At 45.7% G+C, this 25,193-nt stretch overlaps 1 protein-coding gene across 4 annotated transcripts; it reads left to right on the top strand.

The window, feature by feature from the left end:
- The first annotated feature begins 615 nt into the window (after window positions 1-615).
- On the top strand, window positions 616-19,140 carry LOC105858629 (uncharacterized). 4 transcript variants are annotated; one of them, XR_012921360.1, is made up of 3 exons: window positions 616-4,194; window positions 12,618-12,791; window positions 18,362-19,140. XR_012921360.1 is itself a non-coding variant. In XM_076006945.1 (3 exons), exon 3 carries the CDS (start codon window positions 12,826-12,828, stop codon window positions 14,944-14,946), a length of 2,121 nt encoding a protein of 706 aa, XP_075863060.1. In that variant the 5' UTR covers window positions 616-894; window positions 4,044-4,194; window positions 12,618-12,825; the 3' UTR covers window positions 14,947-17,554. The 4 variants fall into 4 exon arrangements, 3 of the variants coding, with proteins under 3 accessions (XP_075863060.1, XP_075863059.1, XP_075863058.1); XM_076006945.1 differs by lacking the exon at window positions 18,362-19,140 and having other exon boundaries at window positions 616-894; window positions 4,044-4,194; window positions 12,618-17,554; XM_076006944.1 differs by lacking the exon at window positions 18,362-19,140 and having other exon boundaries at window positions 616-1,704; window positions 4,044-4,194; window positions 12,618-17,554.
- The last annotated feature ends 6,053 nt before the right edge of the window (window positions 19,141-25,193 follow it).

The raw sequence follows: 25,193 nt of genomic DNA, 5'->3' as shown, positions 1-25,193 counted from the left end.
ACCTGAAGCCAGGCTGGCTGACTCCGGAGTCCATGTTTTTTGTTTTTTTAAGAGACGAGGTCTCACTATGTTGACCAAGCTGGTCTCCAACTACTCCCCTCAAGCGATTTTCCCGCCTGCCTCGCAGTCCCAGTAGCTGAGATTACAGGTCCCCGCTACCACTCCAGGGGAGTCGCTGTTCCCAGCCCAGGGCAGAAACCTGATTGAAACTAGCTAAGGAGGGAGGAATTTACTCGAAAGACCCTCCGGCAGCCTCATCAAATCTAAGGATGGGCCTTGGGAAAGGCTGGGGATGACTAGAGCCAAAGCGCCGACGCCTCCCACCTCCCTCAGCCAGGGAGGCCGACGCATCCCCACCCCCAGGGGATCTCTTCATACATTGATGCTGTGACTCAGGCACAGGTGAGCTAGTCTCAGGTAAACAAACCCTCGGGAAGGACCCTGATTGGTCTGATATGTCACATGGCTATCAGTGGCCCAATCAGTGCCGCCACAGGGCTAGCGCTCTCCAATTGGCCCCTTTTGGGTCAGCTGCCAGCCTCTTAGCCAATCGCTGTGGTGAGGGAGGCGGAGTCAATGGGGGTTCGGTACTTCCTGTCGGAAGCACAGGGCTGGTTCCGGCGCACCCTTGGGCTACGCAGAGGGCGTGGGAGTGAGCTGGGCTCCACCCTGGGCGGGCTGCCGCAGGGTCCTCGAGCTGGAAAAGGCTGCGTCCCTGACTTGCTTGCGGAAAGGGCACTGAGAACCGGAAAACCTGTGTGATTTTATACAAACGAAGGAGAAAGGGAGCCGCCCGAGATGAGCCGCCTGTGCCTCTGGCAGGCAGGCGCTTTGCCCGGTAGAGAGAGAGGACCAAGACGTTAATCTAGGCTCTGTTTTCTTTCCATTTTCACGGTATTTCCCCTTCCCTTCCCCTGTGCTCGCTGCCCCAGAGGAGCAGGGTGTGGCGGGGCAGAAAGCGGAACAGCCTGCCCGGAGTGGGCTGGGAGAGGATTCCCCGGCATGGGCGGGGAATCCTTGAGGACGCAGGGAAGAAGAGAGTGTCCAGAGGGGCGGACCCAGGGTTGGGGCAAGTGGCGAGGGGCTAAGGAAGGTCTGTGGATCCTGGAGCCGAAGGGCACCCCAGCACTTATACTGGCTGGTAGGATGCCTTTGTGCAATAGGAGAAAGGTGCCCCATTTGGGGAATGCTCACTTCCATCCACTCTGGGCCTGGGGCTTGACGAGTGGCCTCACTGTGTTTTAGGCTCCACTCTCCCACCTCTGGGGGTGGGGAGGTTCTGGTGTGTGTTTATTGAGACAGGGTCTTGCTGTGTCTCCCAGGCTGGGGTGCAGTGGTATATCATGGGGTATTGTAACCTCGAACTCCTGGACTCCACCAATCCTCCCTCCTCAGCCTCCTGAGCAAGCAGCTGGAACTACATGCCTGTGCTACCAGCCTGGCTGATTTTTTAGTAGTAGCAGTAGTAGTAGTAGTAGTAGTAGTAGTAGTAGTAGTAGTAGTAGAGGCGGGGTGTGTCTCACTGAGTTGCTCAGACTGGTTTCCAACTCCTGGCCTCAAGCAATCCTCCTGCCTTGGACTCCCGAAGTGTTAGATTACAGGCATGAGCCACCTTGCCTGGCCCTCTTTGCATTCTTAGGCAACAGGGTAAGATGGTTTTAGCTGCACCTGCTTCTTCAACAGGCCACACTACAGTCCTTCCAGGTAAATATGGGCTATTAGGACCCAAGGGGATGGAGAGACAGCAGGGAGCTATTCACTTTTGAGCCCCCCCCATGCCAATTTTTGAAGATGAGCATCTCTGAGCAACGTGTGAGCACCAAGAACCAAGCCCCACCCAGTCCCTCACCTTGAAACTCCTTAGTGGGTTCATGTCTCCTGCCAGCCTGGCAAAGTGGGGACATCGAGACTGACATTGCCTTTTAGAAAACCAGAAAACATTTCTTGCACAACTGTGTATGTGCAATGGAATTCATACCTTTGAGACTCCTCTCCATGCCACCCCCTCTCCTGAGTAACATGCTTCCTGAGATCCAGAGTGTCCTAAAACCAGTCTGTGCTTGTTGAGTCCTTGCTATTAATATAATTGTTAGGTAAGCTGCTCAAACTGAAGGGCAAACAGAACAATCATGGTGGTTTCTGTGAAATAAACTTGAATCCCATGGAAAAGCTTGATACATGCAAATTGCTTTAAAAATGCCTGCAATTTAGGTGACATGATTGCTAACTATCCAAATCTAGAAGGGCGCTGCACTCAGATGTCTTCTCAAGCCTCTGAAGGTTCTGGCCCAACTCTGAAGAGCCACAGCTGGAAGTTGTAGATGCTGCCCTACGGGGATGGGTCAGGCAACAGGCACAATACAGTCTCCCAGGAGAGGTGTGGGGTCCTCACCAACAGATTAACAAGAGAATGTCCACTTACACGAGTAAAAGCAAATGGTTTAAGGCTGGCGTCCTCAAACTACGGCCTGCGGGCCACATACGGGTCTCCTAGCACATTTATCAGGCCCTCTGGGTGTTTTTGCCACTGATGCCTGTCCTGCTTAGGAGCCAACTTGTCCTGGGCCCACGGTGCGCACTCTCCAACGGTCTGAGGGACGGTGAACTGGCCTCCTATTTAAAAAGTTTGAGGACCCCTGGTTAAAGGCATTCGCGTGCTGTTACCCACAGCTCTAGCAGCCAACTGACTTCAATAATCGACATCCACAGGTGTCAGGAGTGTAGGACATGACAGCCTGTGTGCACCAGGACTGTGTGGGGAGATGGAGAAGTGGGAGAGACCCAGCGTCAGGGAGGCCAGGGAAGCTGGGGTTGACAGGCTTGTCTAGCACCTCCTTGGACCCACGCTGCAGCCATGTGCGGGGTGCAGGGCAGGGCTACAGCCTGTTTCCCAGGTGCTGTCACTGAGCTCAGAGGAAAACATAAGTGGCCTCCACATCTAGCTGATGGACTTGCAGTGTGGGGCCCTTCCCAGGGTCCCGGCTGAGGCTCCAACAAGGAACATCATGGAAATAAACACAGCAAAAAGAGATGAATCCGGAGAAAGCCCTGGGGCAAGTCCCCAAGGAGGCAGCCTCCAGGATTCAGATCCTCAATGTTTTTGGGAGTTGGGGCAAAGGAAAGAACACAGGTTCTGATGTCAGGTGGACCTGGGTTGAAATCCCAACCTCTCCACCCTTAGCTGTGTGGCCTCAGGCACACCACGTGGCTGGAGCCTCTTTCCCCATCTGCAGTGTGAAGGTGACAATACACAAATCTCTGGGTCTCAGCTGAGAGCTCCCATGGAGGGGGCGCTGCAGGGGCTGTGTTAGGGAGTCATCACAAGCAGTAAACAAGTATCACTTGCCAGAAATAGATGCTAACCATGAAGATAAGCAGGTGGATGATGGAAACAATGTAGTTAAAATTCTAGCCTGACGCTGTTCCCTGGCTGCCCAGAGGCAGCCAGGTGTCCTAGCACCAAACTGCAGCTTTCTCCTTCCTAATCAGAAGGCTGGTGTGAACTAAAATGCTCAACCCCTACCGGCTGACTGAATGGACCCCCTCGTGGCCAGAGGAATATTCAGGGGCAAAGTTGCCTGCCAGGAGGAGGGAGGTTAGACAGGCCTTATCATGCCCCCCTCCCTTCTTGGAGACTTCCTTTGTAACTCATTGACAGGCCTAAGGGTATGCAAGACAAACCTGCAGGCCTTCAATTTGCAACAAATGGTGGCTTATCTCTGGTAAACAGTTTATGTTAAAACATTCCACGTCTTTAGACAAAGCTTCAAGTCTTTAGCCAATTACAATCTAAAGAATCTTTAAACCCACCTATAACCTGTAAGCCCCCGCTTCGAGATGGCCCTCCTTTTTGGGCCAAGCCAATGTATGCCTCCCACACATTGATTGATGGCTTTACCCATAACCCTCGTCTCTAAAATGTATAAAAACCAAACTGTAACCCAGCCACAGCGAGTCCACTTGCCCAAGGCCTCTTGGCAGTGGCTCTGGGTCATGGTCCTCAAATTTGGCTCAGAATAAATCTCTTTAAAATTATTTTGCAGACTTGGCTTTTTTCCGTTGACAATTTTGGCGTAGTCGGCAGGATCTCAGAGAAGACTCAGGGCCTCCTAAGGAGCAGCGCGGACTCGGCGCCAGATACCGGCATGGCCCTTTTAGGCCTCCGACTCAGAGCTTCTCCTTTGGTGGGAACTGGTAAGTCCTCCTGAGATCCGGACCTCCCGCTTTTGGTTGATGGTCTTGGTTTATTCTGAGCTGGTTCTTTTCCTAGGAATTGTTGGTTGGGATCCTAATTTAGGTTTGAAGGTGCATTCTAAAGGGCTTTCTCCGTTGCCTTTTTTCCTCTCAAAACTAGTTTCAATTGTCTTGTCTGTGCATTTGTGCAAAGAACCCAACTGTGCTATTTATAGATAGATGAGAGACTGAGTTTCTCAGCTCAGAAGATAAGGGGCAGCTTACTCCTCCCAGACCTAAGGCAGCTCTGGGTGACCAGGGCCCTGAATGGGAGTCGCCTGGGGCGAGTAGCCCCACAGGGAACCCCCCAACAAATTAATTTAAAAAAGGCTCTTGCCGGGCGCGGTGGCTCACGCCTGTAATCCTAGCACTTTGGGAGGCCGAGGCGGGAGGATTGCTCAAGGTCAGGAGTTCAAAACCAGCCTGAGCGAGACCCCGTCTCTACTAAAAATAGAAAGAAATTAATTGGCCAACTAAAAATATATATAGAAAAAATTAGCCGGGCATGGTGGCGCATGCCTGTAGTCCCAGCTACTTGGGAGGCTGAGGCAGGAGGATCGCTTGAGCCCGGGAGTTTGAGGTTGCTGTGAGCGAGGCTGACACCACGGCACTCACTCTAGCCTGGGCAACAAAGTGAGACTCTGTCTAAAAAAAAAAAAAAAAAAAAAAAAAAGGCTCGTTCAGGAAACGCATATAAGAGCTGATCACTAGGCGTTTTGAGCCCTCTTGGAGGTACTAGACCCTCGAAGAGAAACTGAGACACGTAAGAGTGTGGGACCGACTCAATGGTGAAACACTGAGGAGCCCCACCCACAAGCAGCATGCTCTGATCCACTACACCAAACCCTAGACCACAGTTTGGTTCCTTGAAAACAAACAAAAAAAAAAAAAATGAAGAGAAACAAATTCTTTAAGAGTGAGGGAAGGGCAAGGAAAATGACTCCTGTTGGGGCACCTCAGTTGGTTTGCAGCGTCTCTACTTGCAAGTATTTTTGTAAATAAAAAGATTAAAAGGCATGCCAGGTTTTCTAGGGCATTTCCAGCTGGTTATAGCTAATTCTTGTGCACAAGTTTTTAAGAAAGGGCAAAATTACATCAAGAAAAATTCAGAGCTACAATGGTCGACCCCCCACTATTAAAATGTCTCAATTGAAATGTCTCAAGCCAACTCTCTCTTCCTTTCTGGCTACTCTAAAATCTGCTAACTTTTTCTAGTGATGTTAAAATAACTCATTGTTTGTTTACAATTGAAAGGCTACCTAGAGACCTTGCAGCCAGTTCTAGCTAAAATGCTAACATAGAAAACTCATTTTGCACTAAAGAAAAAAAAAATCAAACTGCCATAGAAACTGCTTTACCCAAAACGTTAATCCACAGGCCTAATTACGTTACCTATCAGGTCAACTAAAGTTTGCCAGGTGTACAAGTTCCAGTCTCATCAAAAAAAATTTAGATCCAGCTTTCTTTTACAGGCTAGTGAGTTTGTGTTACCATTTCATGGCTAACGTTCTAAGGTAAAATTTATCAGAACTTTGTGTGTATGTATGCGTCTGAGAGAATGTATATGTTTGGGTATGTTTTATGTCTGTCCATATATCACATGTTTGTGCTTATAGGTTTCAGACTGTTTTAAAATTAAGAAAGCGCTCATAAAATAAACCCAAATGCTTCATATAAATTTAGTAACCGTTGGTAAATAAGCTGTGTTATTATTAATAAATAAAAAGGTGTTATTAGTAAAGTAATAATAAAAATGCTTTCAAACCGTCAGCATACATTTGTTTTTGCCTGGGTTTTACTAGACTTTTTTTTTTTTTTTTTTTTTTTTTTTGAGACAGAGTCTTACTTTGTTGCCCAGGCTAGAGTGAGTGCCGTGGCGTCAGCCTGGCTCACAGCAACCTCAATCTCCAGGGCTCAGCGATCCTACTGCCTCAGCCTCCCAAGTAGCTGGGACTACAGGCATGCGCCACCATGCCCGGCTAATTTTTTGTATATATATATTTTTAGTTGGTCAATTAATTTATTTCTATTTTTGGTAGAGACGGGGTCTCGCTCAGGCTGGTTTCGAACTCCTGACCTTGAGCAATCCGCCCGCCTCGGCCTCCCAAAGTGCTAGGATTACAGACGTGAGCCACCACGCCCGGCCACTAGACATTTTTAAGTTCTTGAGGTGTAAAGGTTTGATAAAAATGTAAACTCAGCCAAAGACAAAGTAATGGGTGATTTTTGTTAAGTAAATTTAATATTTGGTCAAATAATATTAACTAAATCTGGGTTACCAACAAAAATACTTATGTGTTTAACTTTAAGGTAAAAATGCAAATGTACCTGAGTCAGCAAATTAGAATAAATAAAACACCAAGTAGAAGAAAAAAAATCCAAATTTAATCGTTAAAAGTGTATAAAAAACATATTAGTTTTGGTCTTTTAATCCTAACTGCAAAAATAGTTTACCTCCACTCATTCAATGCCTGTAGAGAGGTGCACAAGGTGTATTCAACTCATTTAACAATACTGTTAAAAATTCAAAGTTGTCCTGAAAGTTGTAAAAAACTTAAATTGAAAACTTTAGTTTTACCTTGGTCTTGTCCATTTTTGTCCTACTCTTTATAATCTAGCTAGTTATAATTACATTGTGTTACTATAATAGAGTTTTTGCCTAAAAAAATTCTAATTTATTAATTTTTATATAGCAATTTATTTTAAGATAAAAAGTGAATAATGGTTAAAATCCATAAGAATCTCAAAATAATCTTACTCTATAAATGTGCTCAAGTTTATACACTAAACATTGTTTTGAGACCATTTAACCATGTTAACCGCTTTATATCATTGTTTGAGGTGCTAACAATTGGTGCTGAAAGTTTTTTTCCCTCAGTCTACAGCCAAGAGATCTTATGTTGATGAGATTAAAAAAAAACTAGCTTAAAATAAAGGCTTTTAAAAAGATCTAATTAGCTAATACCTTTAAACAAAATATTCTAAAATGACCACTATATTTACAAAACTTAAAAGTGATGTTATTTGTTTAAAATAACAAGTCTTATTAAAATGCTTATTGTTTTTAATAAAATTTGAGTTTGTATTTTAATCCATGTTCTGTTATATATATCTAATTTACAGGGTATAGAAATGGTTAATAAAAAAGTAACTTAAACTTTTAATAGTAAAAATCTAAGTAAGCTGCTAATATAAATGAATTAGGTAAATACAAATGCAATAAATACAAATAAAGTTTTCATGTAATTTAAAATCTTAAAGTCAGCCGGGCGGTGGCTCACGCCTGTAATCCTAGCTCTCTGGGAGGCCGAGGCGGGCGGATTGCTCAAGGTCAGGAGTTCAAAACCAGCTTGAGCAAGAGCGAGACCCATCTCTACTGTAAATAGAAAGAAACTAATTGGCCAACTGATATATATATAAAAAAAATTAGCCGGGCATGGTGGCGCATGCCTGTAGTCCCAGCTACTCGGGAGGCTGAGACAGAAGGATCGCTCGAGCCCAGGAGTTTGAGGTTGCTGTGAGCTAGGCTGATGCCATGGCACTCACTCTAGCCTGGGCAACAAAGTGAGACTCTGTCTCAAAAAAAAAAAAAAAAAAAAATCTTACAGTCATTATGTTAAGTTAAAAAAAAAAAGATAATCCTAAAATGTCATTATATGTCCCTTATAAATGGGTCATTTATAAGGTAAAATACTAGAACATCAGTTCTTAAATATAAGTTTATACCTTCATAGCTTTATATTTAAGAATACTAATAAAATTAGTGACCAACAATTCAAAGTTTAACTTCCTAAATTTTTCTTCATAGCTTTATATTTAAGAATACTAATAAAATTAGTGACTAACAGTTCAAAGTTTAACTTCCTAAATTTTTCTAAGAGTTGACATTATGGTTAGCACGTGTAATTAAAACTTCTAAATAAAAAAAAACAACCCTATACAAAAATTCTTTTAATAAAAATGTTATACAACATAAGTATTAGTTTTGTTAAAAGATAATTTTGTTTATAGGCATTTATAGAAATAAACTTTCCTCCCACAAGTTTTAATAACTTGTGTTTGATAACTTGTCATTTAGTTCAAAAAAAATCTTTTAATTTCCATCTTAATTTCCTTGTTTATAAAGTAATCATTTAGTAAAAGGTTGTTTAGTTTCCATAATTTTGTGTAAAAATGAGAGTTCCTGAAAGTTATAAAAGGTTTATAAAAGTCTTATAGTCTTATAGGTTAAAATTAGATAGATTTATTTATAAGATTTTATTAAAATTAACTTTAATCATTAGTACACTAATACAATAAAATTTGGTTTTCTCTTTTAAACTAGATTGTCATAAAAATAACAATTTTTTATTCACCTTTTAATAAACTGCAAAAAAGACACAGATTCAGCTTCCTTATTAACTTGTACTGCAGTCCGTCCATTAGGTCTTATACTTGTTTGAGACACTGAGTCTCCTTTCTCAAAAAAAATAAAATTTTCTCACTTAAAATATATATATATATATTTAAATTATTAATTTGGCTATAATTTTACAGTAGCCTACAATCTTGTTTCATGACAAGTGTCTTAAGATAAACAATTCATAATTTCCTACTTTTTAAAGTTTTCACTAAAATTTAAAGTTACTAAAAATAAGAATTCTAGTCATTATATGTAATTCTACATATAAAGTGTACCAAAAAATATAAAACAGAATGTTCTTATTAGACAAAGTTACACATTTTAATAAGGGCTAAATCAAAATAAATTAAAAAAGAAAATAAAAACAAAATTCCACTTATATAAGAAAAAAATGTAAAGGGACAATAAATATAGAAATATATTTTTAGTAAAAAAGGTTAACAAAAAGAATTAATATAAAAAAAAGGTCTTCCATGAAATTTTCGTCCTAAAATAAATAGTTATTTAGAAAAAGAGAATGTTAAGACAAAATCGAAAGTTTTAAGGTATGTTTTATAAATGGTGTATGGTACGTACAAGTAAAGATAAAGTTTATAAAAAAAATTTATTAAAAAATTTTGGCTAAAACAAAAATTTCTGTCAATATTAATTTACTCTTAATAAAATAACAATGTGTACTCATTTTAATTTTATAACATGTTTTTTTTTCCTTTTAATATAAAAAGTAGTGTAGTACAAAAGGTTTTTGTTTAATTTTAGTAATTGGCATTTTATGCTTTAGTAAAACATTTTATACTTTGTCAAATAATCCCTGTGCTCTCTTTATTAGGTTCTGACTAACTAAAAAAAAAAAGGGGGGGTTAAGATTTATATCCATATAACTTTATCACCTTTAAATTTATTTAATGTCTCTCTTTCTTTGTTAAATTATTTTATAGTAGTTTGTGATTATATATAAACAAATGCTTTAAGCCTTTAATATTTAATGACCTTTCCAAAAGTTAAATTCTAAATCCAGCCTTTTGACCTTTTGTTTAATTAGCTTTTTATACATTAAAATCACTAAAAGTCTAAGAAAGACATTACATTTATTTAATATGTCAAAACCATCCAAAAAACATTGTCAAATATAAAATGGTGTTTAATTTTCTTTGAGCTGTACTTATGTTATTAATATACTAGTTTTGCAAAATATTGGCATGTCTTGGTATGTATATCAGTAATAATTATAGTTATTATATAAATTGCTATATCACAAAATAACCAATTTGGTTTGTCAACTATAACCATAGCTGGTCAAGTTTTATCATCTTTTAAGTTATTATTTTACTTTAATTCATTTCAAAAAGTAGTTCTTTCTGGCTAAGTCTAAAATTGGCTTCTTCAAGTAAAGGCCATAAAAAAGACTGACAAATCCACTTAAAATACTAGTTTCTATTCTCTTGTATGTTACTTGCTTAAAGAAAGAATAAAAAAAAATAAAAAAATAAAAATAAATAAAATACTAGTTTCTAATAACTTTAGAAATTATATATACCACTAGACTAAAACAAAACAAAGTTCCAAGACTTTAATTAATAATCTAATATGACCGTAAATATAGCTAACTCAAACCTCATGAAATAAAACTAAATTTTCATATAAAGACTCTTTATTTAAAACATTACTGGCCGGGCGCGGTGGCTCACGCCTGTAATCCTAGCACTCTGGGAGGCCGAGGTGGGTGGATTGCTCGAGGTCAGGAGTTCAAAACCAGCCTGAGCAAGAGTGAGACCCCGTCTCTACTATAAATAGAAAGAAATTAATTGGCCAACTATATATATAGAAAAAATTAGCCGGGCATGGTGGCACATGCCTGTAGTCCCAGCTACTTGGGAGGCTGAGGCAGCAGGATTACTTGAGCCCAGGAGTTTGAGGTTGCTGTGAGCTAGGCTGACGCCACGGCACTCACTCTAGCCTGGGCAACAAAGCAAGACTCTGTCTCAAAAAAAAACACAAAAAAACACATTACTAATTCTTTTGTTTTGTTTTCCAGAGTCCTGACAAATTTTAAGTAATTAGCAAGTTTACCTAATCTCTGGGACCATAAAATCTGCCAAAGCCCTGTTCAAATATCCTCCCTCTGAGCCCAGAGAATATCGCAGAAGAGGGGGCATGCCAAATTGTAAGGGCCAATTCTGAGGGATGGATTTAGTTACCCTCCAAATATAAGAGGGACGTGCAAAAGCCTAAAAGAATACTAAAAAAAATACTTTGTCTTTTCAGGCCACATGCTGCAAATATCCATCCCAATCATAAAAGTTCCTTTTTCTTTCTTTTTTTTTTTTTTTTCTCTAAATGTTAGAGTTCTCGGTCGGACTTGAAAACACTTTTAAATAAGTCCTTGGCAACCTCCAAATTATTCTCGGTGATCTTGATATCCTTCTGAAAAGTTCCTTTTTCTTGCTTTTTATAAACTTAAAACTTACTGAGTATAATTTTTATCTGTTATAAATTATACAAAAAAATATAATGAATAATTTATCAGCTACCTTAATATAAATTACTAAACTCCCTTAGCTTAAATATTAATTAATAATGCTTATATTTGCTACAAGTCTACCACTAAACCCAAGAACATAGTATATCTCAATACTTGTAGATAAATTAGTTTTATAGCCTTGCCTTTAATATTTTGCATTTTACTCTTATGTCATCTAAAGAATTAGCGTAGTAATAAGTGCCTGTCTACCTCCCATCCTGTATGGCTTATTTAATTGGCTATAAGCCCCAGTTTGGCTCTTCCTGTCCTCTTAACCACAAGGGTCCCACCGAGAGACTAAATAGACCCAGGGCAGGTAGCCACACCACCCTGGCAACAGATGGGACAAAATAAAAGTTTGGCCATAGATGCTGCCTATAACAAATCTTGGCCAAAAAAAAAAATTGTGAACTAAAATGCTGAACCCCTACCGGCTGACTAAATGACTAAATAGACCCCCCTCGTGGCCAGAAGAATATTCAGGGGCAAAGTTGCCTGCCAGAAAGAGGGAGGTTAGACAGGCCTTATCATGCTCCCCTCCCTTCTTAGAGACTTCCTTTATAACCCATTAACAGGCCTAAGGGTATGCAAGACAAACCTGCAGGCCTTCAATTTGCAACAAATGGTGGCTTATCTCTGGTAAACAGTTTGGGAAGATACTGGAAAGGCAGTAACCTTCTCTCCAGGGAGTCCACATTAGTTAATGCCATGTCCATGTAGCACCGGATGACCACCCCCACAGATGACCACCCCCACGGAGATGCTCCCCCACCTGGTGAGTGGGCAAGGCCTTGCTCGGTGAGCCCAGAAGTGCCTCACACAGAGGGTGTTGCCCTTGCAGCTTAAGGCCACCCACCACCCTCAGCAGCTCAGCTCACCTAGGCCTCACACAGAGGGTGTTGCCCTTTCAGCTTAAGGCCACCCACCACCCTCAGCAGCTCACCTGGGCAGGTCACCCTCCCTTGTGTCCATCTGTGTAAATTAGGACCTTGCCACTCTGGGTTCTTGGTCAGTTTTTTGGAGTCTGGTTAGCAGAAAGCCAGTCCCATGTGTCAACTCATGCTGGGAATGCAAGGGGCAGAGGACCCAAGCACAACCCCCTCACTCTGGGGCCTGTCCCCCCAAAGGCCCTGCCCTGCCTGGACACACCCCTGTACCCACCACGGGAGCCTTGGGCTGTTCACTCTCGCCACACACTGCTCTGCTCAGAGGCCTGCCCTCAGGGGGCTGATGTTGGGAACCGAGGCCTTTGAAGTTCTTAACCCGGAAATACCCTGAGCAGAAAATACTCTGAGTTGCCAGACCGGCTTGCTGCCAGAGGCTGATTAGCCCTAAAACCCCCCTGCCCCTCCCTACCTCTTTGTCTCTGTATGCTTATAAAACCAACAAAGAATCGAAGTAAAGTAGACCTTGGCAACCCTTTGCTTGGTCTCATTCCTTTCTCTCGCCCATCTCTTTCAGGCACGGTCCCCCTTGACCCCCACGAGTAACAGAAGGTCCCGCGGGCCAGGACAAGTGGCGCCCAACGTGGGGCACGAGGCACGGACACTTGCCGGATGACGCTGCGACCACTTCTTTAGCCGTGCACGCCATAGAAGAGACCTTCCTTATGCCGCTCACAGAATCGACGGTCTGGTGAGTAGATTTTTTACATTGTCATCCCATCGAGATGGGCCATTCCTTGTCTAAAGAGGCCGTTTTTATCAAGGAACTTAAGGCATCACTCAGAGAGAGAGGAATTAGAGTTAAGAAAAAAGACTTAGTAAAGTTTTTTGTGTTCATTGACCGAGCTTGCCCTTGGTTTATTGTTGGTGGACCCGAGATTCACCCACGCAAGTGGCAAAAAGTAGGCAGAGATCTAAACAATTTACTTCTAAATCAGGGCCCAGATGCCGTCCCTGTATCTGTTTTCTCGTACTGGGGACTAATCAGAGATATTGTTGAAGGGGCAGATTCAGACCCCAATAAAAAGCAGCTGCTCTCAGTAGCAGAATTCTGCCTCCGACCTGTGTCGCGGTCCGCTTCGGGAACGTCTTTAAAGACGGCCGAAGGGTCAACTTCCCCTAATGATCCTGAGGGACCTACATGCCCTTCCCCTTGCCCCTCGGTTTGTATTAATATGCCTCCTCAGGACCCCTCGGCTGAGCTCCAGACATCTAGGGACGAGCCCCCGATTAGTAGGCCAGACCCCAAGACCCTCTACCCTCCCTTGCCCGAGGGCACTGCCCCTCATGCATTCAATTACCCGGTATTCAAGAGACAATCCCTCCGAGAGTCCCTTGACCCCACAGAAGAGGCAACCCTCGAGGAGGAAGCGGCCCGATATCACAATCCCGAATGGCCGCCTCTTACCGCAGCACCCCATAGACCTCTTCCTTGCCCGCCCCAGATTTGCGCACCCTCGTTAATGCCTCCCCTTACAATGCCCTTGCTTTTGCGTGCCAAAGAAGACTTAAGTCAAAGGGTTACGCAATTAAAAGATGTCTTACAACTTCAAAAAGAGTTTGTCCAGCTTTCCAAAGACTTGTCCTCCCTCCAAGATACGCTTAAAGATTCTGTCCTCATTAGCCAGCCCCGTCATGAGACCGCCCAGTCGCACGTCACCTTACATAAAAAATCCTTAAAATCCTCTCCTAAAGCCCTAGCATTACCAGTAGTTACCCGGTCTAATAGGCGAGAAGACCTTGCCGCCCCTTCTTCGAGCCAGTCCTCGCCCCAAGATTCAGATAACGAGGATACGGAAGGGAGGGAAAGAGAAAGCGAAAGCGACGACCTCCCGGAAGAGACAGACTCAGAGCCCACTGAATTTCGCAGACTAAAGTTCAAAACCTTAAAAGAACTGAACTCTGCCGTTAGGACGTATGGGCCCAATGCACCCTTTACCTACTCCCTCCTGGAGGCAGCCTCGGGAGGCGGCTACCTGCTCCCCGGAGAATGGATCAAGCTAGTACAGGCGGTCCTTTCTCGCGGGCAGTTCCTCTCATGGAAGGCCGACTTTATCGACCGCTGCCAGACCACGGCTGCTCATAATTTAAAAAACCCCAGTTCCGCATCTTGGACCCTTGAAAAGCTTAGCGGACAAGGGAGGTTTGCCGCTGAACAGCGCCAAAGGAGACTCCCGATTGGGCTCTTGTCTCAGACCGCCGCAGCCGCCTTCGGCGCCTGGCGAGCACTTCCCTCTACGGGATCTGTTCTCACTGCCCTGACAAAAATCACCCAGGGAGCTCAAGAGGGCTTTAGTGAATTTGTAGGTAGACTATTGGAATCTGCTGAGAGGACCCTCAGACAAGAAGATAGCGATAATAAACTCATTAAACAATTGGCCTATGAAAATGCCAACAGCACTTGCAGGGCCATCCTCAGGGGCAAACTTAAGAAAAAAGACCTTAACGATATGATCCAAATGTGTAACGATGTTGACCCCTTCACCCATAGAGTATCGCAGGCCGTACAGCTTGCGGTTAGAGCCGCCATCCAAGGGACCGCGGCCCAGAGGGACTGCTTTAAGTGCGGTCAACCAGGGCACTTTGCGAGGCAGTGCCCCTTAGCCGCCTCCTCCGCTACCTCTAACCGCAATAAACCGCCAGGCAGGCCAGATCAGCCCTCCTCCCTCTGTCCTCGCTGTAGGAGGGGAAAGCATTGGGCCAATCAATCCCGCTCCAAGACCAATTACCTTAAAAACCCCTTGCCCCCCCTTTCGGAAAACGGCCTGAGGGGCCAGCCCCGGGCCCCCCGTCCTATTCAATTTCAGTCTCGGAGAACAGCCGACAAGAGAGCCCTCAGACTTTAGACTCCTCCGAGCAACCACAGGGAGCGCAGGAGTGGACTTGTGTGCCTCCTCCGACACAATATTAAGACCTGAGGATGGTGTTCAAATTTTGCCCACTGGCTCATTTGGACACGCGCCCCCCCCCTGCTAATATGTTCTTTTTTATTCTGGGCCGAGCCTCCTCCACTCTTGCAGGGCTCATAGTCCACCCCTCCATAGTAGATAGTGACTTCACCGGGGAAATTAGCATCTTAGCCAGCGCGCTTACCGGCCCTGTGTATGTCTCTAAGGGACAGCGCTTAGCTCAGGCATTACCCTTGCCCCTTAATACATCCTTCCCAGCCATCGCCTCTAACCGAGGTGCTTCTTGCCCTGGCTCTTCTGATCTCTATTGGGTCCAAGCTATCACCAAAGAACGGCCCACCCTGCGGCTAAAATTAGATGGTAAACTTTTTGAGGGCCTTCTTGATTCTGGCGCCGATTCCACGGTCATTGCCCAAGACGCCTGGCCCGATTCATGGCCACTGCAGCCCTCCCTTACGCACTTACAAGGTATAGGACAGTCTCAAAATACTCTCCAGAGCTCAAAAATTTTGACATGGGAAGACCCTGAGGGAAACAAAGGCACCACTCAACCCTTTGTAGTCCCGAGCCTACCTGTTAACTTATGGGGGCGTGATATCCTTGCACAAATGAATGTCATTATGTGCAGCCCCAATGAAGTTGTAACCAGCCAAATGCTTAAGCAGGGATTCCTCCCAGGGCAGGGTTTAGGCAGAGAGGGTCAGGGACTAAGAGCATCCTTGACTACCCTCCCTAAGTCAGACAGATCAGGACTGGGGTTCAAAGACCATTTTTCGTAAGGGCCATTGATCCCCCTGCACTTCAGGCAGATAAAATCACTTGGAAAAGTGACTCCCCTGTCTGGATCAATCAGTGGCCCCTCCCATCCAACAAACTAGCCACAGCGTGCAGGAACAATTAGCTGCCAGACACATAGAGCCCTCTACTTCACCATGGAACACCCCCATTTTTGTCATTCAAAAAAGGACTGGCAAGTGGCGGCTGCTATAAGACTTACGGGCTATTAACCAAACAATGGTTCCCATGGGGACACTCCAGCCTGGTTTGCCTTCGCAGTAGCTATCCCCAGAGGCTACTATAAGATAGTCATTGATCTAAAAGACTGCTTCTTCTCCATACCATTGCACCCAGATGACTGTAAGCGCTTCGCTTTCAGTCTCCCGGTGGTAAACTGTATAGGACCCTCTCCCCGTTTCCAATGGCGAGTATTGCCTCAAGGCATGGCCAACAGCCCTACCCTTTGCCAAAAATATGTGGCTCAGACAATTGATTCTTTTAGAATTCAACATCCTCAGCTATACATAATTCATTATATGGATGACATTCTGACGAGGCAACCTTACATCAAGTTACCATGCAGGTTGTCTCGGCCTTGCAAGCTCGAGGCCTCTGCTTGTCCCCTGAAAAGATTCAGGTCTGCCCCCCTCACCTGTTCCTAGGCTTTGAATTGTTCCCCAATAAGGTCCTCTCCCAAAAGGTACAAATAAAAAAAGACTCTCTTCAATGCCTTAATGATTTTCACCGCCTTCTAGGCGACATTAATTGGCTTCGCCCATATTTGAGACTCACCACAGGACAGTTAAAACCCCTATTTGACAACCTGCAGGGAGATGCCGATCCAATCTCTCCGTGCTCCCTAAATAAAGAAGGGCAGCAAGCGCTTAATTTGGTCAAACAGGCCATAAATGCCCAGACCATTGGCTACTTCTCCCCTGACTCCCCTTTGTACTTCATTGTTCTCCCTACCCCCTTTTCGCCCACGGGACTCTTCTGGCAGGGCAAGCCCCTTTTTTGGGTTCACCTATCGGCTTCCCCCCCCCCAAAGTCCTTCCCACCTACCCTTACTTAGTAGCTAAAATTATTCGCTTAGGGCGAGAAAACTCCCTTAAACTCTTTGGAAAAAATCCAGATATCATAATACTCCCTTACAATGCTTCTCAAATTCGGTGGCTAATACAAAATGATGATGACTGGGCGGTTAACTGTACGTCTTTCCAGGGCAAAATAGATAATCATTACCCCCCTGATAAGCTAATTCAGTTCCTCTATCGGACACTTGTAATATTTCCCAAAAGAACAAGAGTCTCCCCCGTTCCAGGAGCCGCATTAGTCTTCACCGACGGATCCTCCTCGGGCACCGCGGCCTATAGCATTAATGGCCAGGTCCGCAGTTTTCCCACTGGATTTTCCTCTGCTCAACTCGTTGAGCTAGCGGCCTTAGTCGCGATCTTCAAACACAGAAATCAGTCACCATTTAACTTGTATACTGATAGTTCTTATGTTGCTCATGCTGTCGCTACCTTAGAAACCGTGCCTCATATTCAGCCCTCCAACAATACCACCCAAATGTTTCAACAACTACAAAGACTCATTCACTCCCGTTCTACGCCCTTTTTCATAGGCCATATTCGCGCCCACACTGGCCTTCCCGAGCCTCTAGCCGCTGGAAATAATCTTGTTGATCAGGCAACCCGCGTTGCAGGCGCAGTCCACACTATCGCCGTTGATCCTGTTTCCGCTGCACGCCAAGCTTATAATTTACACCATCTCAGACTTAAATTCTCCATTACTAGAGAACAAGCTAGAGAGATCGTCCACCAATGCAAGGCCTGTTTTACCCTTCTCCCTGAACCACACCTAGGGGTTAACCCTCGCAGCCTAGTCCCTGGGGAGCTCTGGCAAATGGATGTCACTCATTACCCCCCTTTTGGAAAGCTTAGATATGTACATGTCTCTGTAGACACTTGCAGTAGATTTATCTTCGCTTCCCTACAAACAGGCGAGGCCACCCGCCACGTTATTAGTCATATTATAGCCTGTCTCACCTCCCTTCCTCAGCCTAAAGTTATTAAGACTGACAATGGCCCAGGATATGTCAGCTCTAATTTCAAAAGTTTTTGTGCTCAGCTAGGCATCAAGCATATTACAGGCATTCCATATAACCCTCAGGGCCAAGGTATTGTAGAGAGAGCTCATCAGACATTAAAAAATACGCTCTCCAAACTACAATCGGGAGGAGGAATTTTATACCCCTTGACAGGTAATTCCAAAACCCTGCTTAATCATGCCCTGTTCATTTTAAACTTTCTCACTTTTGACGCTGCCGGTAAAACAGCCGCCGACCGCCTTTGGCACCCATCCACCACGGATACTTATGCACAGGCCTTATGGAAAGATCCGCTTACCGACAAATGGTTAGGGCCTGACCCCGTCCTCATATGGGGAAAGGGACATGCCTGTATCTATGACACCCAGGCAGGAAACGCCAGATGGCTGCCAGAAAGAACAATTAAGTTATATAATCCACCCAGGGAACCCCCTGAGAAGAATTCTTAATTCTGTTCTCTTCCAGAAACACAATGACTCCCCAAGATAAGGCGCTGCCCCTCCTGTACCTGGTTCTGGTCACACTTAGAGGCATCAACACAGCCAACATCCATCAGGTCTACAATTATACGTGGCAGGCTAGAACAAAGAGGCTCCAGAGAAGACCTCCATGAAGAGTCTCTCAATACACCCACGGAAGGTCTAAATTTCTCAGACCTTGCCTCAGACATGGAACGCAGTTGGTTCCAAAGGCTGTGGAGACGCCCATGACGGGATTATCGCGATGCCGCGTACCAGGTGCACACCCCGCCAGCAGTGAGGTGACTCCATGACGGGAATATTGTAGGTCCATGCCCGGGGGCACACTTCATACTCAGAAGTGCCGGAGCTGGATGCCACCTACATAGCCTAAGACAGAGGCCTCACCTTCACATTGATCGCCCGATCTTATATTTGGGGTGCTGGTCGCGGAAGCCCATCGCGTAGCCTAAGACAGGCTCTCCACCAACCTGTGTAAATCTCCCTCATATTAATAAAGAGAGGGGGAGATGTTGGGAACCGAGGCCTTTGAAGTTCTTAACCCGGAAATACCCTGAGCAGAAAATACCCTGAGTTGCCAGAAAGGGCATAACGACCGTTCTGAGAAAAAATCCGTTCTGAGAAAAAATCGCAAGATATTTCCGGCTTGCTGCCAGAGGCTGTTTGTAACTGATTAGCCCTAAAACCCCCCTGCCCCTCCCTACCTCTTTGTCTCTGTATGCTTATAAAACCAACAAAGAATCGAAGTAAAGTAGACCTTGGCAACCCTTTGCTTGGTCTCGTTCCTTTCTCTCGCCCGTCTCTTTCAGGCACGGGCACGGTCCCCTTTCGCCCCCTCGAGTAACAGAAGGTCCCGTGGGCCGGGACAGGCTGAAGGTAGGGCTCAGGCCCAGAAACAGGTGATACAGAGAGAGATGAGGGGGCTGTGGAGGCTCCCCGTGAGCCTGCCAGCAGCTCGGTGAGGTCACCAGGCCCATCTCAGGGTGAAGGCAGAGGCCAAGGGAGAGTTCTGGAGATGGAGGAGGGGAGAGGGGCATGGCCAAGGGCCCCGCTGGCCAGAGGAGAGGCCAGCTAGCTTGGATCCCAGGACTCGCTCAGCCCAGGCCTGGCCCTGTTCCTGCTCTGGGGGTCCCTCTCCTCCCATACTCCGGGCTAGAGCTGGGGTTGGGGGGCGCTCTGAGCAGGCCCCTAGGTGGGCGTGGAGGACGTGCAGGTGCGGGAAAGGCTGTGAGCTTGGCTCTGGGAGGCAGGAGGGGGCTGTGGGGCCCTGAGGGGACACACTGAGGCTGGCTGAGCCAGAGACTCTGCTTAGCTCCTGCCACCGCTTCATTAGCCAGCTGCATGCAGCTGTGATCCCTTTGCTTCAAGAACGGCCTCAGCCTACCAGCGCCCCCAGCTGGATAATTTGAGAATGACAACGTTGAAAAGGAGAAAAGAAACCAGCTGCCCCCTCACTTCCCAGATGGGGATGAAGTCACCTCTTGGAGCAGCGTCAGGTGACCCCATCTGAATCTGGCCTCCACCACTGACCTCTTCTGGAACCTCAGGCAGGTCACTGACTTCTCAGTTTTGTCATCTGTAAAATGGGATTCAATCCCAGAAGGCCCTCAGATAATCGGAGGTCTCTCCCCACCCCCCACGCTGTTTGTTTTCACTGGCATGGCCAACTCCTCAGAGGTCTCAGGAAATCTGGAAGGTTAAAATGGTAAAACTGCATTCCAAGGGGGGACCTGGCTCTGACTGACATCCTTGCCTCTCTGACCCATGGAGCAGCCCTGCTGGGTAAGTTACTTCCCCTCCCTCAGCCTCAGCCTCCTCATCTGCACAATGGGCAGAGTGCTCAAGGAAGCCCCTACCTTCTTCCTGGTAGGATGACTCTGAGGATTTAGTTATAACAAATTAATCTACATTAAATGAGACAATTATGCAAAAGGTGTAGCCTAGGGCAGTCAGAGATGGCTGAGGACACCCAGGCCCTGGACACACAGCTCTGTGCTGGGGACACACAGACAAACATTAGCCATATCCCTTCCACTCGAGACACTTTCAGAGCAGCCATAGATTCTCTTTTGAAGGAGGAACAGATTGGCATAGTAGAGAAGTCCCAGCAACCCGGAGGTGGTGTGTTCTTTGTCTTCCTCTCCCTTTTTCCCTTCACCTTCAGTGGGCTCAAGGTGGCCCAATCAGGGGCATCTGAGCATCTAAATAAATGATAGTGGTGACACATTATAACCCATTGAATAAAATGGGGAGGAAGCCATTGGTGATGTGTATAAACGAATTAATACACTGATATTTTGATGAGGAATGACAGACACATTGATAGAGTCTTTCAGGGGTGAGGGGAAACTTCCCCTTTGCCCCTCCCTGAAAGTTCAACTCACAATTAAGGCAGATTAATAAGAGAAAGTTTTATTTACCATTCCCATGGGGAGAATCACAGAATGATTATCCAATATCCCAATGAAGTTCAGATATTTTTATAGATGCCTTTTAGAGGGGAGGGGAAATGAGTATAGGTTATTCTGTTTAGGGACAATAAACAGTTGCTAACGAAGATGAATAGATATTGGGAGAATGACTGGATGGGGGAAATAGATTGATTGATAAATGAACCTCAGAGACAGGTGTTATATTTTATTTATTTATTTATTTATTTTGAGACAGAGTCTCGCTTTGTTGCCCAGGCTAGAGTGAGTGCCATGGCGTCAGCCTAGCTCACAGCAACCTCAAACTCCTAGGCTCAAACAATCCTGCCTCAGCCTCCCAAGTAGCTGGGACTACAGGCATGCACCACCATGCCCAGCTAATTTTTTCTATATATATATTAGTTGGCCAATTCATTGCTTTCTATTTATAGAGACGGGGTCTCCCTCTTGCTCAGGCTGGTCTCAAACTTCTGACCTCAAGCAATCCACCCGCCTCTGTCTCCCAGAGTGCTGGGATTACAGGCGTGAGCCACCGCGCCTGGCCTGGGTGTTATATTTTAAATAATTTGGGCCAGGTCTGCAATATGTTGAGATAACAGGGAGAAAAAGGGAAGTCCAGTCCAACCTTCTGTTTGAGCTTTTGTTCTCAGTCGGTTTATGCAGATAAAAGGAAAGCCCCTTCCAATGCTTTTTAATGTGGAAGGGCCTTTAATTAAAAATATTCTTCAGGCTGGGCATGGTGGCTCACGCCTGTAATCCTAGCACTCCTGGAGGCCGAGGCCGGCTGATCACTCAAGGTCAGGTGTTCCAAACCAGCCTGAGCAAGACCAGTCTCTACCAAAAATAGAAAGAAATTAATTGACCAACTAAAAATATATATACCAAAAAAAATTAGCTGGACATGGTGGGTCATGCCTGTAGTCCCAGCTACTTGGGAAACTGAGGCAGAGGATCACTTGAGCCCAGGAGTTTGAGGTTGCTGTGAGCTAGGCTGACGCCATGGCACTCACTCTAGCCTGGGCCACAGAGTGAGACTCTGTCTCAAAAAAAAAATATATTCTTTATACCCAGAGGTCATATTTTGGGATAACATTTTCTGAGCTCCTTCAGTCTCAAAGTAACTGCCCACAAAATACCCATTGATTAATGGGAGAAGAAGCTTCACAGTGGAGGAGGCTGCCAGACGCCACCTTAACCAAGTGATCTGAGTGGCCATCACCAGCAGTGGGACAAGCTGAAATCACGCCACTTACCCGCCAGGATGAAATAGGAATGTGCGGTCCTTCTGTGATAGCCCCGCCAGGGTGCATGACCTGAATCTAACCACGAGGAAAGATCAAACTCAAATTGAAGGGTATTCTACTACAGGGGCTGGCCAGATAGTAAACATTTTAGGCTTTGGGGGCCATATGGTTTCTTTTGAAATGACTCAGTTCTGCCCTGCCAAACAAAACAAGACAGCCATGGACCAAATGTAAACAAAGAAACTTGGCTGTGTTCCAACAGAACTTTACTTATAAGCATAGATGGGTCAAAATTGCCAAAAAGCAAAATTTCAACAAATGTAAAAATGGGGTCTTGCTATGCTGCCCAGGCTGGAGTGCAGTGGCCATTGACAGGTGCGATTATAGTACACTACAGCCTTGAACTCCTGGGCTCAAGAGATCCTCCTGCTTAAGCTTCCCTAGTAGCTGTGTGGCTCAGAAGAACAAGGACAAGTGGTTTCAGGAGTTCAGGAGGAAACAAAGAGAGTTTACTTTGTCGACAAGGGAAATATGATACAACCTCTCATCTCAAAATTTCAAATTACCTGAACCTAGGTAGAAATTCAGAGCTTTTAATGGGAGGGTTTTCAGCCTCAGGCAATTACTGTGGTTAACTATTCTAATCATCCCATTTCGGCCAAAGACAAAGCCTGTTAGCTCCGCCCACCTGGGGGGCTGGCGCCACCTGGAGGTTTTAACAAAAGACTTAACCTGCCTCAGGGATGCAGTCCAGGCTACAGTTTCCAAAAAGAGGGGGGAAAGTTTTTTTTTGAGAGGGAGTCTCACTCTGTTGCCTGGGCTAGAAACAGTGCCATGACGTCAGCCTAGCTCACAGCAACCTCAAACTCCCGAGCTCAAGCAATCCTCCTGCCTCAGCCTCTCAGGTAGTTGGGACTACAGGCATGCGCCACCATGCCCGGCTAATTTTTTCTATATATTTTTAGTTGGCCAACTAATTTCTTTCTGTTTTTAGTAGAGACAGGGTCTCGCTCTAGCTCAGGCTGGTCTCAGACTCCTGACCTTGAGCAATCCTCCCGCCTGGGCCTCCTAGAGTGCTAGGATTACAGGTTCTTCTGCATTCTTCCGCCCTTCCGCTCCTGCACCTCCCAGTACCCTCGGGCCATGTCTCTAGACAAGCAAAACTGATGCTGCCCCGTCCTTGTTTTGGCCACCTGCCATCCTGCTTTATTGTTAGGGCCTCACTTGTGTATCTAATTTAGTGGACATGTCAGCCATTTCCTGTGTGGTCTTGGGGTCCAGAAACTGATACCCCAAAATATGGTACAAGAAGCCTCAAGGCCTCTCTGACCTCCTTCCCCCACATCTCTCCCAAAGCACAGGACTTTATCTGCATAACACCCAGACCCCCCAAGGGGAACAATTGTTTTTTCTTCCTCTCTCAGCCCAAGAATGTACCCACACACCAGGACAGACCCTTCCAGTCAAAGAGAACTATTTACAAGTTAATCGCTATTTCTGCATCCATTCTTTCTCCCCAGCAATCCTTTGGTGTCCCTCAACAAAATCCCCCCCACACACACACAACCTGTTTTGCTAGGATGGTCTACAAGCTTCTGCCTGGGGGGGTGGCCATCACTCCGTGACTCCCCCAGCGTGCATATTAAATACATTTGTATCCCTTTGCTCCAATCAATCTGCCTTTTGTGAGTTGATTTTTCAGGGAAACTTCAGAGGGTGAAGGGGAAGTTTTCCCTCGGCCCCCACAGTTTCTACAAGCAGAAGCGTCCACAGGGAGCTTCGAACACCCCAGTCCACACACAGCCCTCTCGCCAGCCCTCCGGCCCCGCCCCTGCCAGTCTCCCCATTCCAGCGGGTGGTTCCGAGGACTAACCAGGCAGCACCCAAGAGTCGAGAGTCGGAGAATCAAGTTTATTCGCCAGCGGGCTCAGAGGGGTCTCGCCACCAAATTCCAAGCCCCCTCTACCAAGTTTTTCCCACATTTATTGTGTTGGGGTGGTCCGAGGGGTGGGGTCTCAGGTGGCTGAAGCAGTAAGTGTATCGCAGAAGCCAGGTACTAGGTTAGTATTATGTTGATGAGGGTCTTCCTTACCACCCTTGGCCAACAGGGGCTCCATTTAATTGGCTGAGGCACTTAAGATTTTTAGTTCATACCACACATCCACCAAGCAAGCAGTTCTCCAGCGGACACCAGCTAGGTGGCCTCAAATTTCAGTTCTGACACTATGGAAACCGCCCTTTATATAATTAACAAAGGACCCGAGGCAGGCACTGTGGTAGGGGAAATATGTACATAACCAGCCATTGTCCCCCAGCTAGCTGTCCTGTAATTGCTTACTACCCAGGAGTCACAGCTGATGGTCCTAAAGATTCTCAGCTTTCTCTGCGTCTCCCATAGATAACGTCACCCTGTGAAGCCTAAGGCTAGTTTTTTTTTTTTTTTTTTTTTTTTGAGACTGAGTCTCACTTTGTTCCCCAGGCTAGAGTGCCGTGGCATCAGCCTAGCTCACAGCAACCTCACACTCTTGGGCTCCAGCAATCCTGCTGCCTCAGCCTCCAGAGTAGCTGTGGGGACACCCAGAGGACAGAAAGATGAACCGGGTCTACTGGCTGAGGAAATCTTTGGTGCAGGCCTCACAGGATGTACTCCATTTGAGCAGAACTTTCTAGAATATGCTGAGAGGGATTGGCCAGGCATGGACCCTGACACTTGCTGGCTGTGTGAACTTGGGCAAGTTACAGAAACCTTTTGAGCCTCAGTTTCCTACTCTGTAAAACCAGAGTGGGCCGGGCGGGGTGGCTCACGCCTGTAATCCTAGCACCCTGGGAGGCCGAGGGGGGAGGATTGCTCGAGGTCAGGAGTTCAAACCGGCCTAAGCAAGAGCAAGACCATGTCTCTACTAAAAAAATAGAAAGAAATTAATTGGCCAACTAAAAATACATAGAAAAAATTAGCCGGGCATGGTGGTGCATGCCTGTAGTCCCAGCTACTCCAGAGGCTGAGGCAGGAGGATCGCTTGAGCCCAGGAGTATGAGGTTACTGTGAGCTAGGCTGACGCCCTAGCCCAGGCAACACAATGAAACTCTGTCTCAAAAAAAAAAAAAAAAAGACCCCCACGTTGCATTCTATTTATTCTCCAAGCCC

This window comes from Microcebus murinus, chromosome 10, assembly GCF_040939455.1.
Source record: "Microcebus murinus isolate Inina chromosome 10, M.murinus_Inina_mat1.0, whole genome shotgun sequence".
In the NCBI taxonomy this organism is placed as follows: domain Eukaryota; kingdom Metazoa; phylum Chordata; class Mammalia; order Primates; family Cheirogaleidae; genus Microcebus; species Microcebus murinus.
Note: the sequence above shows the minus strand (reverse complement) of the source record. Positions and strands in the feature narration are given on the sequence as shown.